Source organism: Mirounga angustirostris, unplaced genomic scaffold, assembly GCF_029215605.1.
Source record: "Mirounga angustirostris isolate CCGP_5_RB_7025 unplaced genomic scaffold, mMirAng1.0.hap1 SCAF_9, whole genome shotgun sequence".
NCBI classification, from domain to species: domain Eukaryota; kingdom Metazoa; phylum Chordata; class Mammalia; order Carnivora; family Phocidae; genus Mirounga; species Mirounga angustirostris.
Window position 1 is genome coordinate 27,692,168 of NW_026991717.1, and position 17,911 is coordinate 27,710,078.

The following is a 17,911-nucleotide window of genomic DNA, read 5'->3' on the forward strand; positions in this document are numbered from 1 at the left end:
TTGTCTTTTCCAGTGACCAGTAAAATGTCTTGCACAGCCATGGATAAAATAAAGTTTATAAAAATTAAGTTTAAGAACACCAGCATTTTGACCTTTTTTCACAGTTTGATCTTATTGTAGTTGCATATTTTTACCCAAGTCATACATTTAACAAAATTATTTTCCTGAATTATTTTTTAATCAAAGAAAGTTGTTTTACTTTTGACAATATTTTATTACAGGTGATTATGTTGTCATGACCATATATTTTGAATTGAGTAGAAGAATGGGATACTTCACTATTCAAACATACATTCCCTGTATACTGACTGTGGTTTTATCCTGGGTGTCATTTTGGATCAAAAAAGATGCTACACCAGCAAGAACAGCATTAGGTGAGTTTCAAAAACAAAAACAAAACTTTCCCACCATTTTGTATTAATTAATATTAATACAGAACTATTCATAAAAATACTTCCAGTGAAAGAGACTTAGTTCAAATGTAATTGATCTAAATTGAGGGCTCCTTAAACTGTGCTTAGATTGTTTCAAGTAGTCAAGTTAGACTCTTCTTTCTGACAGTAGAATTCCAAGTGTGCCACTTAAAATAAGTTGGGGTTAGAGATTAAGAACAAATCAATTGCATCATCTGATATTATGCTCTAAGGATGATGTCATCATAAAAATTAGTCACATCCTAGGAATCTGCCACCCTGAAAAGTCTCATTACAATAGTGTAAAGAGATACAACTTTTCACACACTTTTGAGGACTAAAGACATAATATCAGTAAAATTGTCTCTCAATAACAAAAGTTCTGATTGTCTATAGCAACTTTACCATCAAACAAGAAAGTGATCATTCTTTTCAGCTATAATCTACACACTAAAGCTTAAAGTCTTTTCATGAGTTTTCCTCTGACCCCCAAAGTCCTCTTAATAAAGCACTAATTTCCATTGGTTTTAGAATTGTGCAACATTTTTTTATCAATTCTTCTTTATGATAGGAGTAATACCTAACTTTCATTATTTTGATTTGTGAAAACAGATAATATATAAGACTGAATATAAAGGTTGTTTTCCCTGAAAAATGTTTTTCAGAAGAGGGAGCTCCCCCAATTTCAAAATCCTTGCAAAGTCTCTCATATTACATGGTGTTTTTTCTGTACTTGTTACTTTATTCTTTGTTCGTTCAACCAACAAAGTACTTTTTGATAAAGATAAACTAGCCTGTAATGCCCCTACCAGTGTTAGTTTTGCATGTTTATAGAAAATACATAATAGAATTGATAAATCATCCAGCAAAGTCACAACACAAATTTAGTAACTATTCTTGAGCTTATGACCTCACAATTACAAATGCCAGGTGTCATAGTAAGCATGACTTGAAAAATCAGCTTCCAAACAGTATAATATGTAGTAATGGTTGCACAACTTGAAGCTATGAAAGTCCTGTCAAAGAGTCACCACGGGGGCATTGAGGAGATAGAGATACTAGAAATACATAATGCTGGAAGATAATAGATTTACAGTCCAGAAGAGTGGAGAAATGTCATTAACACCAGAATATTTAGTTGAGACACCAGAAAAGGCTGTGTCTAAGACTAAAGGTGTACTCTAGACCCCCTCTAAATAAAGCTTAAACCAAGCCATCACAAGATCAACGAGAACCGCCAGTAAATTGTCATAAGAAAGCATTTAACATGGTTTAAAAAAGGATAATATACTTCATAATCTTTGTAATGTATCATCCACAATATTGAGTATGCAATAAAAAATTATTAGGCATTCTTAGAAGCAGGAAAATGTGACCCATGATCAAGAAAAAAAATAGTCAATATAAAAAGACAAATCTGGTGTTGTATCAGCAGACAGGAGTTTTAAAGCAGCTATTATAACAATGTTAAAGGACTTACAGGAAAAAATAATGTTAATGAATGAACAGATGGATAATCACAGCAGGTAAAGTATTTTAAAAAGTAAACTCTAGAATGAAATGTATAATAGTTGAATTGAAAAATCCACTAGCTGTGCTTAATAGTAGATGGAAGATGGCAGGGAAAAAAGGTCATGCGTAACTGAAGACCATCATATAAAATTTATCTAATCTTAAGAGAGGGATAAAAAGATTTTAAGGGGTGCCTGGGTGGCTCAGTTGATAAGCGACTGCCTTCGGCTCAGGTCATGATCCCAGGGTCCTGGAATTGAGCCCCGCATCGGGCTCCCTGCTCTGCAGAGGAAGCCTGCTTCTCTCTCTCCCACTCCCCCTGCTTGTATTCCCTCTCTCGCTGTCTCTCTCTGTAAAATAAATAAAATAAAATCTTTAAAAAAAAAGATTTTAAAAAATGAACAAAGCCTCAATGATCTGTAGGACAATATGAAGATGTATAACTATAACTGGGGTTCCAGAATGAGAAGAGAAAATGAATGTGATAAAAATTTTTTAAGAAATTAAGTTAAAATCCCCAAATTTAGTGAAAAAATTCTGACCTACATATTCTGTAGACATGATATAGTCACCACATTTTTTAAAGTTAAATTGGATATTTATTACAAAATCATTTTTTTTATAAAAACACATCTACCATCAGTGTAGACTTTTTACACAGCATTTTTTCCCACCTACAGTTAGGAGAGCCTGGCATTCTGTTTTCACTGTACTGATTAAAGAAATAGATTCAAAGAAGGTAGGTGATTTTACATGACCAAATGCTGAGAAGGCCCAGAGCAAGGCTGAGGGCTTTGACTTCCAGGTCAATATCCTTTTACAATGGCTAAGCTGTCCACCCTATGCTGTTAGCCTCATTCTCCGACTGGCCCTAGCTAACTCCCTGAGGAGATACAGGGGAGCACTGTTTAGGAGTTGTGATGCTCAGCAAAGGTGGGAACTAATGTGTATTTATCCATCATGTCTACCCAATCACGGAGTATTACTGCCAGGTAGATATTTTATAGTATTCTCATCCAAGCACAGAAGTAGTGAGTGTTATGTCAATATTCCTGTGATTCCAGAGTCCATGTCACTAGCCTGCCTGTCCAGAGCTCTAGCAGGTTCTGATTTTACAGGAGCTCATCTAGAGGAGAGTTAGCCTTAACTCCTTTTGTATAATAATCACCCAGTCATTTCATTCTTCTTCACATTTGGTAGCCTCCCTTCTTTTTTTAATTCGTTTTTCCTTTTAAACCATCCACCACATATGTGTCTGTTTTCTGATTCTTTTCCACAGTCTTTGTTTAAATCTTTAGTATTTTAAAAAAAATGCAAGTTCGCTTTTCCCAGCTAAGTCCCATTCCTCTTTCTTTTTTTAATTTTTAGTTTTATATTTTTTTATCATTTCCTTTTCTGTTGTCTGGGAAACCACTCTATGGGTAACCTGATTTCTCTCCAGACTTTTAGAAATACATGTATATTTGTCTATTTGGGAGTATAGTATTCTCTGACTTGCTTTTTTTTTTTTTTTTAATCACTCTGCCTTAGAGATCTTTCGAAATGTGAATGAATTCCATCTTATTCTTTAAATGAAAACCCAGCAGTTTATGGATCTACCCTAAATTATTTAATTAGCTCCTATTGATTAGCATTTAAGCAGTTTTTACCCAAAATGTCCAGTCAACTCCCTTGTTCATTTCCTCAAAAGCCACTCCAAATCTTCATTTGCAGTTCAAGGTTAATTGCTCCATTGTACCCTGGAAACAATCCAGAGTTCTTTAAAGACCTCATTCCATCAATTTTCCTTTCTGCTGTATCTTCAACCTGCCAAATATCTTAAATCCTTTCCTCCCTTTCTGTTGCCAGTGCTCTGGTTCACCCACTCCTGTCTCTTGCAGACTAGTGCAGTAGACTGCTTACCAATCTTGCTGATTCCAAAAGCGAACTTGCATTTTTTTTTAAATTATATTCACCTTGTACAGTCATGCTATTCACCTCATTTCCCATACAAGGAGTGTGTGCTCGTGTATTTGATAAGTTTGGAACATTAAAACAAGTTGATGTGTTCCTTACCCAAGGTATATGTAGATAACCTGCTCCTTGTGAAAACTTTAAAGCATTACAAACAGTACTGTAAGTATCCTTTCACCACAGCCTCCAACCTCACCAAAAAAAATGTCTACTCTCATAAGAAGTCGCCACTGTTGGGGTGCCTGGGTGGCTCGGTCGGTTAAGCATCTGCCTTTGGCTCAGGTCATGATCCCAGGATCTGGGAATGGGCCCCACATCAGGCTCCCTGCTCAGTGGGGAGCCTGCTTCTCTCCCTCCCTCTGCTGCTCCCCCTGCTTGTGTGTTCTCTCTGTCAAATAAATAAATAAAATCTTAAAATTAAAATAAATAATCTTTAGTATTGACACATGTATAATAAAATAGTCAAAGTCAGACCAACACTATTATTAATTAACTAATTAATCAATGAATCGATGCATTCCATGTAAAGCATTCATTGAAATGCCTAAAATGTGCTAAGCACCGCACTTGATGACAAGTAAGCAAAGATGAGCAAGGTACAGTTTTGCTTGTAATGATCACACAATTTATTCAGAGAGACAGACATACAAGACTATAAAGACATGCAATTCTCTGTGCTAATGCAGAAATCAGGCATATAGAAGGTAAGGGTAGTGCAGACTTGCATGTTATCAACTCTCCCTGGGGTGCTATAAGCAATGCCACCTCATTAAGAGAGGTACTTCAGCTGGGTCTTAAAGAAAGGTGGGAATTTATAAATTACAGAAAGAAAAAGTAAGAAAGGAAACAGTTTATCTGGACAGAAGAACAGTGTGAGATGTGTAACAGACAGAATGTATGGAGGACTGCAAACTATCTTTTTTGTGTGTGTGTGTAATTTTTTTATTATGTTATGTTAATCACCATACATTACATCATTAGTTTTTGATGTAGTGATCCATGATTCATTGTTTGTGCATAACACCCAGTGCTCCATGCAGTACATGCCCTCTTTAATACCCATCACCAGGCTAACCCATCCCCCCACCCCCCCAGAACCCTCAGTTATTTAAAAAATATTTAAAAGACAAAATGTGAAACAATTTGAAAATTTCTGAATAAATTGAAAGGTGTTGACCTAATTCAGGTATTTTAATGTTAATGTATGGACTATGATAAATTTTATGGAAATGTTGCTTGCAAAATTATATAGACATTAAAATTAAAGTATTATTATATTTATGTAATGTCAGGAAGGATTGACCTAAACATAAAACACTGTTGGAGTGGAGGAATTTTGTATGGCTCCTTTTACAATTTGATAACTTTCCCCTGCACAGGCATCACCACAGTGCTGACGATGACCACGCTCAGCACCATTGCCAGGAATTCCTTGCCCCGTGTGTCCTATGTGACTGCCATGGATCTCTTTGTGACCGTTTGCTTCTTATTTGTTTTTGCTGCTCTGATGGAGTACGCCACCCTCAACTACTATTCAAGTTGTAGAAAACCAACTACCACTAAGAAGAAAACATCGGTGAGTTCCAGTAGCAAAGATTTTCTGAAAAAGTAGTGGGAGGATAGTTTGCAATAAATGATCCTTATTCCTAAGGATCATATACAATGTTATATAAATAGCTACTTCAACAAGATGTTAAAAAAACAAGACAGATATTCTGAAGATATGAATATAATCTGAATGCACCTCTTCAGCTTCACCTACCAGTGACATGGATTGATGTAATCATACCTCAAAGATTGCTCTTAGTGAAGGTGATCTATGATGCAGATTTCCAAAGAAGTTTTCTAATTATTTTTTTCTGCTTTTCTTGTAGTTATTACATCCAGACTCCTCAAGATGGATTCATGAGAGAATAAGCCTACAAGCCCCCTCCGTATGTATAGCATTGAAGGTGCAAATATTTCTGAGAACTCCTTTAAACTAAGATTGAATGATATGTTATTGTTTATGTATGCATGTATTGAAGAACAATGAGTAATGTATATAACCCCTTCAAAAATGTGTATACTTTTTAAATATCCAATTTGGAAAATAAAGGGAAAAAATTAATCATAATCCTTCCACCTCGGGATTAGCATATACATACATATTCCTGTTTTTTAACTCAAAATATATTATGAATAAGTTTCTATGTTATAAATATTATTTTATAAGATCATTTTAATGATGCATTATATGTTCATGATTGATGGATAGACAATCTAGGTTGGATACTGGGCTAATCCACACCTTCTCACTTTTATACATATTCTTATCACCGCAGTTTTATATAAACCTGTGACTATAAATTTAATATAAATTCCTAGAAGCAAAATGGCTGGGCCAAAAGGGTTGCTTGGCTCCATCAGCAGTGTGGGACACCCACCTCCCAGAACTCTCCCTGTATTAGGTTTGATAGCCAAACAGAAAAATGGTTTCTGCAAACTGTTCCCTTAGAATTTCTTTGATTACTGATAAAGTTGAATATTTTCGCTTGTTTATATTTTATTTCCATTTCTGTTTTTGTGACTTGTTTTTATGTCTTTTGACTTTTATGAAAATTTTTTATATAACCTTTTTAACTTTTTTTTTAATTTTTTTATTCTTATGTTAATCCCCATTAATTACATCATTAGTTTTAGATGAAGTGTTCCATGATTCATTGTTCGTGCATCACACACAGTGCTCCATGCAGAATGTGCCCTCCTCAATACCCATCACCAGGCTAACCCATCCTCCCACCCCCTTCCCCTCTAGAACCCTCAGTTTGTTTTTCAGAGTCCATCGTCTCTCATGGTTCGTCTACCCCTCCGATTTCCCCCCCTTCATTCTTCCCCTCCTGCTACCTTTTTCTTCTTCTTTTTTTTTTTCTTAACATATATTGCATTATTTGTTTCAGAGGTACAGATATGAGATTCAACAGTCTTGCACAATTCACACTGCTTCCCAGAGCACATACCCTCCCATGTCTATTACCCATGTCACCCCCTCACTCCCACCCTACCCCCCAGTCCAGCAAAGCTCAGTTTGTTTCCTGCAATTAAGAATTCCTCATATCAGTGAGGTCATATGATACATGTGTTTCTCTGTTTGACATATTTCGCTCAGCATAATACCCTCCAGTTCCATCCATGTCATAGCAAATGGCAAGATCTCATTCCTTTTGATGGCTGCATAATATTTCATTGTATATATATACCACCTCTTCTTTATCCATTCATCTGTCGATGGACATCTTGGCTCTTTCCACAGTTTGGCTATTGTGGACATTGCTGCTATAAACATCCGGGGGCACGTACCCTTTTGGATCCCTACTTTTGTATCTTTGGGGTAAATACCCAGTAGTGCAATTGCTGGACCATATGGTAGCTCTATTTTCAACTTTTTGAGGAACCTCCATACTGTTTTCCAGAGTGGCTGCACCAGCTTGCATTCCCACCAACAGTGTAGGAGGGTTCCCCTTTCTCAGCATCCCCGCCAACATCTGTTGTTTCCTGACTTGTTGATTTTAGCCATTCTGACTAGTGTGAGGTGGTATCTCATTGAGGTTTTGATTTGGATTTCCCTGATGCTGAGCGATATTGAGCACTTTTTCATGTGTCTGTTGGCCATTTGGATGTCTTCTTTGGAAAAATGTCTGTTCATGTCTTCTGCCCATTTCTTGATTGGATTCTTTGTTCTTTGGGTGTTGAGTTTGATAAGTTCTTTCTAGATTTTGGATACTAGCCCTTTCTCTGATATGTCATTTGCAAATATCTTCTCCCATTCTGTCGGTTGTCTTTTGGTTTTGTTGACTGTTTCCTTGGCTTTGCAAAAGCTTTTTATCGTGATGAAGTCCCAATAGTTCATTTTTGCCCTAGCTTCCCTTGCCTTTGGCAATGTTTCTAGGAAGAAGTTGCTTCGGCTGAGGTCAAAGAGGTTGCTGCCTGTGTTCTCCTTTAGGATTTGGATGGACTCCTGTCTCACATTGAGGTCTTTCAACCATCTGGAGTCTATTTTTGTGTGTGGTGTAAGGAAATGGTCCAGTTTCAATATTCTGCATGTGGCTATCCAATTTTCCCAACACCATTTGTTGAAGAGACTGTCTTTGTTCCATTGGACATTCTTTCCTGCTTTGTCAAAGATGAGTTGACCATAGAGTTGAGGGTCCATTTCTGGGCTCTCTATTCTGTTCCATTGATCTATGTGTCTGTTTTTGTGCCAGTACCATACTGTCTTGATGATGACAGCTTTGTAATAGAGCTTGAAGTCTGGAATTGTGATGCCACCAGCTTTGCTTTTCTTTTTCAACATTCCTCTGGCTATGCGGGGTCTTTTCTGGTTCCATACGAATTTTAGGATTATTTGTTCCATTTCTTTGAAAAAAGTGGATGGTATTTTGATGGGGATTGCATTGAATGTGTCGATTGTTCTACGTAGCATTGACATCTTCACAATATTTGTTCTTCCAATCCATGAGCATGGAACGTTTTTCCATTTCTTTCTGTCTTCCTCAATTTCTTTCATGAGTATTTTATAGTTTTCTGAGTAAAGATCCTTTGTCTCTTTGGTTAGATTTCTTCCTAGGTATCTTATGGTTTTGGGTGCAATTGTAAATGGGATTAACTCCTTAATTTCTCTTTCTTCTGTCGTGTTGTTGGTGTATAGGAATGCCACTGACTTCTGTGCATTGATTTTATATCCTGCCACTTGACTGAATTCCTGTATGAGTTCTAGCAGTTTTGGGGTGGAGTCTTTTGGGTTTTCCACATAAAGTATCATATCATCTTCAAAGAGTGAGAGTTTGACTTCTTTGCCGATTTGGATGCCTTTTATTTCTTTTTGTTGTCTGATTGCTGTGGCTAGGACTTCCAATACTATATTGAATAGCAGTGGTGATAGTGGACATCCCTGCCGCATTCCTGACCTTAGGGGTCAGGAAAGCTCTCAGTTTTTCCCCATTGAGAATGATATTCGCTGTAGGTTTTTCATAGATGGCTTTTATGATATTGAGGTATGTACCCTCTATGCCTATACTCTGAAGAGTTTTGATCAAGAAAGGATGCTGGACTTTGTCAAATGCTTTTTCTGCATCTATTGAGAGGATCATATGATTCTTGTTCTTTCTTTTGTTAATGTATTGTATCACATTGATTGATTTGCGGATGTTGAACCAACCTTGCAGCCCAGGGATAAATCCCACTTGGTCATGGTGAATAATCCTTTTAATGTACTGTTGGATCCTATTGGCTAATGTTTTGGTGAGAATTTTTGCATCCATGTTCATCAGGGATATTGGTCTGTAATTCTCCTTTTTGATGGGGTCTTTGTCTGGTTTTGGGATCAAGGTAATGCTGGCCTCATAAAATGAGTTTGGAAGTTTTCCTTCCATTTCTATTTTTTGGAACAGTTTCAGAAGAATAGGTATTAATTCTTCTTGAAATGTTTGGTAGAATTCCCGTGGGAAGCCATCTGGCCCTGGGCTTTTGTTTTTTGGGAGATTTTTGATGACTGCTTCAATTTCCTTAGTGGTTATAGGTCTGTTCAGGTTTTCTATTTCTTCCTGGTTCAGTTTTGGTAGTTGATCCATCTCTAGGAATGCATCCATCTCTTCCAGGTTATCTAATTTGCTGGCATAGAGTTGCTCATAATATGTTCTTATAATTGTTTGTATTTCTTTGGTGTTGGTTGTGATCTCTCCTCTTTCATTCATGAGTTTGTTGATTTGGGTCATTTCTCTTCTCTTTTTGATAAGTCTGGCCAGGGGTTTGTCAATCTTGTTAATTCTTTCAAAGAACCAGCTCCTAGTTTCGTTGATCTGTCCTACTGTTCTTTTAGTTTCTATTTCATTGATTTCTGCTCTGATCTTTATTATTTCAATTCTCCTTCTGGGTTTAGGCTTTATTTGCTGTTCTTTCTCCATCTCCTTTAGGTCGAGGGTTAGGTTGTGTACTTGAGACCTTTCTTGTTTCTTGAGAAAGGCTTGTATTGCTATATCCTTTCCTCTTAGGACTGCCTTTGCTGCATCCCAAAGATTTTGAACAGTTGTGTTTTCATTTTCATTGGTTTCCATGAATTTTTTTAATTCTTCTTTCATTTCCTGGTTGACCCATTCATTCTTTAGTAGGATGCTCTTTAGCCTCCATGTATTGGAGTCCTTTGACTTTCCTCTTGTGATTGAGTTCTAGTTTCAAAGCATTGTGGTCTGAAAATAGGCAGGGAATGATCCCAATCTTTTGGTACAGGTTGAGACCTGATTGATGACCTAGGATGTGATCTATTCTGGAGAATGTTCCATGGGCACTAGAGAAGAATGTGTATTCTGTTGCTTTGGAATGCAATGTTCTGAATATGTCTGTGAAGTCCATTTGGTCCAGTGTGTCATTTAAAGTCTTTATTTCCTTGTTGATCTTTTGCTTAGATGATCTGTCCATTTCAGTGAGGGGGGTGTTAAAGTCCCCCACTATTCTTGTATTGTTGATGTGTTTCTTTGCTTTTGTTATTAATTGCCTTATATAATTGGCTGCTCCCATGTTAGGGGCATAGATATTTACAATTGTTAGGTCTTCTTGTTGGATAGACCCTGTAAGTAGGATATAGTGTCCTTCCTCATCTCTTATTACAGTCTTTGGTTTAAAATCTGTCTGATATAAGGATTGCCACCCCAGCTTTCTTTTGGTGTCCATTCCATGGTAAATGGTTTTCCACCCCCTCACTTTCAATCTAGGGGTGTCTTTGGGCCTAAAATGAGTCTCTTGCAGACAGCATATCGATGGGTCTTGTTTTTTAATCCAATCTGATAGCCTGTGTCTTTTGATTGGGGCATGTAGCCCATTTACATTCAGGGTAACTATTGAAAGAGAGGAATTTAGTGCCATTGTTTTGCCTGTAAGGTGACTGTTCCTGTATATTGTCTGTGTTCCTTTCTGGTCTATGTTGCTTTTAGGCTCTCTCTTTGAAAGAAAGAAGAGGATTTAAAAAAAGAAAAAAAAAGGGAGAAAATGTGATCAGGCAGGGGAGTAGAAAAAAACCATATACTAGAGATTTAGGGTATATTTTGATTTGTTAGAAGAAACTGTATCTCAAAATTTTAAAGAGAGAACAACTTACATATATATGCCAAAAATACGGGTAACTACTATGAAGGGATAGAATATGACTCAAAAATGAAAAATAAAAATATTTTTTAAAAAATGAATTGATAAGATGTTGGTTGAAAAAGGGAAAAAGAAAAATTCAAAGAAAAGAAAAAAATTAACATGAAAGACTAAAGAATCATGGTAAAAAGCCATGAATTCTATGTGTAGTATTCCCCTAGTGCTGGAGTTCTGCCGTTCTCATTGATCGTTAAACTTGGTCTTGGCTGGCTGTTCTCGCTGATCTTCTGGGGGTGGGGGCCTGTTGCCGTGGTTTCCAAATGTCTTTGTGGTAGGCGGAATTGCCCCGCCCTTGTCCCCTCCTGGCTAAGTAATCTGCTCGGATTGCTCTCCGGAGCTGTTGTTCCCTGTGAGCTTTCTGTACAGCTTTGGAGGCAGAGAGTGAAAATGGCGGCCTCCCAATCTCCGCCTCCAAGGAGCCGAGAACTCGGGGCCCCGCTCCTCAGTGAGCCCCCAGAGAAAAGCAGTCACTCCCGGCTCCCCGGTCTCCGGCTGCACTCCATGCTCACCTGGCCTGTGACCGCGCGTTTCTATCTCTGGCACCTGACCCCGGGTGGAGTCTCCAAACCCAGCAGATCCCTGCGGTGCACTCCCACGCTGCTCCTCCTGGGGGAGGAAGGGGAGTCTCCCTGGATCTACTGCTTGTTGGGTCCCTGCTGGTGGAGCAGTGGCCCGACTGTGCCGCGGATCAGTTTATGACAACCCCGAGCTGAGAGCCCGCGCCTGGGCTCTGCCTCTGCAGCCGGCTTCCCTGCTCCATTACCTGGGAGCTCTGCCACACTCAGGCTCCTCCGGTCTTTGTGTGACCCCGAGGGTCCTGAGACCACACTGTCCCGCGAAGGTTCCACCCCCCGCTTAGCCACCAGATTGACGTCCCTCAGTGGAGCCGACTTCTAAAAGTTCTGATTTTGTGCTCCGCAGCTCTAATCACTTGTCAGAAGTGGCTGACGGAGGCCCCTCCCCTGCCGTCTATCCTCCTGAATATCACCTCGGATTCACTTCTCCGCACGTCCTACCTTCCAGAAAGTGGTCGCTTTTCTGTTCAGAGAGTTGTTGCTATTCTTTTCTTCGATCTCCTGTTGAGTTTGTAGGTGTTCCGAATGGTTTGATCCCTATCCAGCTGAATTCCTGAGAGGAGACGAAATCCAGGTCTCCTACTCCTCCGCCATCTTGCTCCGCCCCCCTGTCTTTTAACTTTTTTAAAGTAAGGATCTGCTAGTTACTTATACTATATATTATGTATATTGTATTTTATATGACATAAAACTTATATAGTCACATACCAAATAATTAAGGATATTAATATGTTTTTTGTTGTGCAGTTTTATTTCAGTTTAATTGCAATGTTGTCACTGTTCATTTCTTGTGCTTTTTTCCACGCACACGGTTTTATTTTTTTTTTTTAAGATTTCATTTATTTATTTGAGAGAGAGGGTGAGAGGAGAGAGCACATGAGAGGGGGGAGGGTCAGAGGGAGAAGCAGACTCCCTGCTGAGCAGGGAGCCCGATGTGGGACTCGATCCCGGGACTCCAGGATCATGACCTGAGCCGAAGGCAGTCGCTTAACCAACTGAGCCACCCAGGTGCCCATGCACATGGTTTTAAATCACCTTTGCCAAATCTATCAGCCTTCCCTTTTGTGGTCTCTGCATCTTGCTCAGAATGATCTAACCCCCCTCACTTTCTTTTGAGCACTTACTCTTTTGGACACTATATTCTAAGTGTTTTCATGTATCAATTCATTTTAGCCTCACAACAACCCATTCTGATGAGAAAACTGAAATATGGAGAAATTAAGCTCTATAAATATCAGTTAAGTTTCAACAATTTATAGTATTGTTATATTTAATTATTAATGCATCTGAATTTTTAGTATGTGGCTTGAGGTAAGAACCTAACTATTGAAAAACTGAGAAATGTTTTTTTAAAATCGCTGATGTGGACTACCTTTTTTATTATATAACAAAATTTATATATATAACTGCTTGTATCCCTTTATACATATCAATTCACTAATTACACTGAATGCTTTATGCCCACCCATACACGGTTTTCTAACTGCTGATGAGTAATTTATGTTTAGTGCATTTCAACATACTTTTTCAAGGAGACTGTTTGGTTATCTATACTCTGCCAGTGCATCATTTTAGTTCTGACAGAAGGTGAGTGGTGAAGCCACTTTTACAGCTGTGGGAAGCCACAGAGAACAGATTTGCCAGCAAATGCTTCCAAATAGCAACAGACTGAAAAGTAATGGAAAATGTTGGGAGTGGGGATGTTGTAACAGAGACAAGTCAGAACAAATAGCCTGAGGTCCAGAAAGCACATTACCACACACATAGCCAGGGGGCTGGGAGTGGAAGAAGAAATATTGACATCTTTGGTATAAAAAAGATACTGCCAAAAGAAAGAATCTTTTAACATAGAGAAAAAAGAATTTTTCACAAAGCTATAAGAATTGTTTGTTGTTTTTTTAAGAGGCAAAGTGTAATGACCTTGAAGAAAGTACATAGAAAAACAATTCAGAGTGAAAGGGTCTAGGCCAGGTGAGAAGACACAGAGAGACCTTCAACAAAAGTTCACAAAATAGCCGAATAAAAAGGCAGTTTTCCAAGGTTGGATGATAACTGTCAATGTCTTCAGTACTATTCTGAAAGCTCCACGGGGATAGGCTAGTTAAAGGGCTGCTATCACCAACAGCCACAGAGATGAGCAGCTCTGAGCTGCTCAGGACAGGAGCCAGGCCCCACTAACAATCACGCACGCACGTTAGGGCAAGCTGTCTGAACATCTCTGTGCCTCAGTTTCCTAACCTGTAAAATGCAAGGCTCACCACTTCATATGTGTGGTATGCCACCCAGGAAGCATAGCATTTCCAGGGAAGTCGTAGGACTGCATTATATATGCAGGCAAAGCAGGAATGAGTCACGGTCACACTGGGCTGCAGAAGACCTTGAGGACTCAATAATTAAAATCTCCATTTTGAGCACAGTTTGAAATTTTTATGACAAATGAGAGGTATGCATTTAAAAAAGTATTTAAGCAATTTAACATGTGGCTGTTTAGGGCTCTTAGCATCCTGAGTTTTATTGCAATATTATAAAATGCAATTAGTTTTATTTCAAAAGTGAGCTATAAAGATATAAATAGAACTCTCTTAATTATTAGATCAGGCTTACATATGTTTCAACGATAATAAGTTTTTAGTTTGTTAAATGAAGAAGTGAAATAGGGGTTTCTCTTGCCCCCAGAAATCTTGCTGCTTATTTGCCTACAGCATCTCTTGTCACCCTTTAGATCTCTAGTGAGCTGTCCCCACCCCTTCAGAGCCTTCTGATGCCTTTTCTGCATCGTCTTCCTTTAGGCCTGTCCTGCAGGTAATAGCTGGCTACTCATCTCTGTGTCACTACACAGGCACAGAGGGCTGAAGAAATAAAAAGATGAATATCTGACTGAAAACTGTCAAAACACACATGCAATTATTATTTAATAAAGGCAGAATTTTCAAACTGAACCTTGCCAAAAAGATGCAGAATCCTCAAATGCAGCAGACTACATTTTTTTTTTTCCCAGCAGACCCCTCCTGGTGATTTTTATACCCCTAGAAATGTGTCCACAGTAGAGCCTATAGAACAACAAAGCTTTTGTTTCTGTCCATTGCCCAGAATTGTGGAGGAAGGTAGAAGGCTGCACCATGACACTCTTGACTAGCCATTAAAAGGATGCCCCAAAGAGACGAACCATGAGAGACTATGGACTCTGAGAAAGAAACTGAGGGTTCTAGAGGGGAGGGGGTGGGGGGATGGGTTAGCCTGGTGATGGGTATTAAAGAGGGCACTTTCTGCATGGAGCACTGGGTGTTATATGCAAACAATGAATCATGGAACACTACATCGAAAACTAATGATGTAAAGTATGGTGATTAACATAACATAATAAAATAAAATAAAAAACTATTAAAAAAAAAAGGATGCCCCAAAAGGCTACCAGTTGTGATGCTTCATGCTCTACACTTTTACCTGCTTTTCCCTGGTTTTTGACTCCAGACTTCTATGGACATATTCAAATTAACAACCATAAGAAAAAAGGAAAGGGGCACAATGTTTCCTTGTAACAATTGTTTTTGATAAAAATACAGCTGATCCTTAAAGGAAATACAGTTGACCCAATAATGTAGGGGTTAAGGGTGCCGACCCCCAACACATGCAGTCGAATATCCATGCAGTCAATGACTTTTGACTCCCCAAATACTTAACTACTCATAGTCTACTGTTGAGTGGAAGCCTTACCAATAATATAAGTAGTTGATTAGCATATATATTGTATATGTATTATATACTATATTCTTACATTAATATAAGATAGAGAAAAATGTTATTAAGAAAATCATAAGGAAAAGTAAATACATTTGCAGTACTGGGCTTGTATTTATTGAAAAAAAAATATCTGCCTATAAGTGGATCTGCACTGCTGAAATCCATGTTGCAGGGCCAACTGCATAAGAGGTACTCAAGATGCCTTCTAATGAATTCTGAAAGGTCTCTCTCCCAGCAAGGGACAAAGGATCTAGCCAGCCAGCTGAGAACTGGGTTTGTGCATCCTCTTCTCCCTTGATTTCAGGCTCCACTGCGTTCACTGGCACACTTCAGTCCCTCAGTTCAACCAGCACAAATAACACTAAAGCAGAAAGGCAACTATGATTTTTAGTTCTTTCACATTATTCAGTCAAATTTAGAAATATATCCTCTTGACAGACTTCAATTTAATACATAATTCAGAGTTATTTTGAAGAACTCAAACAAGTGTCTGAAGAATTGAGAAATCTGCTGCTATGAAGAATGTAAATCAGGATCTTGGAGAAAAGGGCGTATTCACATAGACATCTTGGAGCTGGACTCATATTCCCAGGTCTTTTTCCCTACATCATTCCTGCTCTTCAACTTGGTCTATTGGGTTGGATACCTGTATCTCTAAATGTTGCTATGGTGATGACTGAAGAGCATTAGGTTTCCCTCTTTACCTTTCACCCTTTGAGAAGCCACTTCTCAAAGTTTAAGAGTGATTCCTCTCATTTATGAGTGAACATAAGTCATCCCCTCTCCTTTACCTGCCCTGCAGTCACTTTTCCACATCAGGAGGAGAGCTTGGGAAGTAGAAAATAAAACATTCCAATTGTACACATTTTTGGCTGTGACTCTTGATATGACAAGTGGTGTCTGGCCACCACACACTGAAAGCTAATTTTTTACATAAATTACATGGAACAAGAAGATTCTTTCACCATTCTTATATAGCATAGTTTTTACTGTTTACTACTTAGGTAAAAAACAAATTTATCTCTCCATATTTGAAATGTACTGCTTAACACTTAAGGGTTTATATACAATATGTACATATTTACTCCCAATCGATCAAAAAGTAGGCAGAACAGAGACTTGAAATGGTTAATACACATCTGAAAATGTGCTCAGCCTCCCTCATCAATAAGCTGAGATATGCAAGTTTTGAAAACTGCACTGTACTCTTTTTGCATTAAATTTGCAAATATTGAATTGGCAGATTGAACTCTCAAAGATCAAACTGTCCAGTACAGAGATGGGGGATGTGTGAGAAGGAGCATGGCATTATTCTATTTATCTAAAGGACAGACGTAACATACACCTATTGCTTGATTCACCTTGGGCTGTTCTTACTGCATTTCATGATGATTTTTGTGTTGTTCTTGTTGCCTACAGAACTATTCTCTCCTCGACATGAGGCCACCACCACCTGCAATGATCACTTTAAACAATTCTGTGTACTGGCAGGAATTTGAAGATACCTGTGTCTATGAGTGTCTGGATGGCAAAGACTGTCAGAGCTTCTTCTGCTGCTATGAAGAATGCAAATCAGGATCTTGGAGAAAAGGGCGTATTCACATAGACATCTTGGAGCTGGACTCATATTCCCGGGTCTTTTTCCCTACATCGTTCCTGCTCTTCAACTTGGTCTATTGGGTTGGATACCTGTATCTCTAAATGTTGCTATGGTGATGAGTGAAGAGCACTAGGTTTCCTTCTTTACCTTTCACCCTCCCCAGACCAGTAGTGACCAACTGCAGTAGGAAGGAAGGAACACTGCTCAGTTTATCTGAAGTTATACATTACCTTTGAGCAGTACAGGAGTATGTGGCAAATATTTCTATTATGTATTTCACACTCACACACATGTGTGCGCACACACACATTAATTGAGTTTTAAAGTGATATTCTTGCTAATCCCTTATTAAATCTGTAGCTTGGTGATGTTTATGAATGGTTTTTGGATATTGGAAGCAGTTGCCAATTGTTGCCAAGAAACCTGTAAAACATGCAAGCAAATATCCAAGAAGATCTCTCAGGCCAAGACCCCTTCGATAATTTTCCTTTGCAGCCCTTGGATGTACCAGTGCCCACATTCGTGGAGCCACTGCTTGCTGGTACACACTCATGCCGACCTCAGCCCCACGTTCCTGGGCAGTCTGAGTTCAAACGTGAACTGCAGTGAGTTTTGATCCAGTTTCCTCTCCCTGTGGCCTCTTTTATGCTGGCACCATCATTGTTACTTAGCATTCCTTTATCAAATAATCTCACCCTAGGCTTGGGAAGGGTGTATATGCATCCACAAGTTTCCATTTGAGAAAAAACATAGGATTTTAAAAATTCTCATGTTGCTGAATTCAATGATGTTTATTGTCTCTGAACATCAGTTACTACTTTATTCCAAACTACTGAGAGTCAGCAGTATTTTTACCTTTGGGTTCTGGAACTAGTTCAGCTGGAGTTCAACATTTTACCTTAGTTGTGTTTTACTAGACCAAAACACTACCCCAGAGTATG

General features: G+C 38.5%; 1 protein-coding gene across 3 annotated transcripts in view; it reads left to right on the plus strand.

Moving 5' to 3' along the window:
• Positions 1 to 17,279, plus strand: part of GABRG3 (gamma-aminobutyric acid type A receptor subunit gamma3) — an 804,322-nt gene extending 787,043 nt beyond the window's left edge. The window contains exons 4-8 of one of the 3 annotated variants that reach the window (XM_064598511.1): positions 222 to 374; positions 5,258 to 5,454; positions 5,797 to 5,830; positions 9,699 to 9,717; positions 16,813 to 17,071. In XM_064598511.1, coding sequence (XP_064454581.1) covers positions 222 to 374; positions 5,258 to 5,454; positions 5,797 to 5,830; positions 9,699 to 9,717; positions 16,813 to 17,071 — 662 coding nt within the window. Of the gene's footprint in view, positions 1 to 221; positions 375 to 5,257; positions 5,459 to 5,752; positions 5,831 to 9,692; positions 9,718 to 16,789 lie in introns of all 3 variants that reach the window. The other 2 variants (XM_064598509.1, XM_064598512.1) reach the window with 2 other exon arrangements.
• The last annotated feature ends 632 nt before the right edge of the window (positions 17,280 to 17,911 follow it).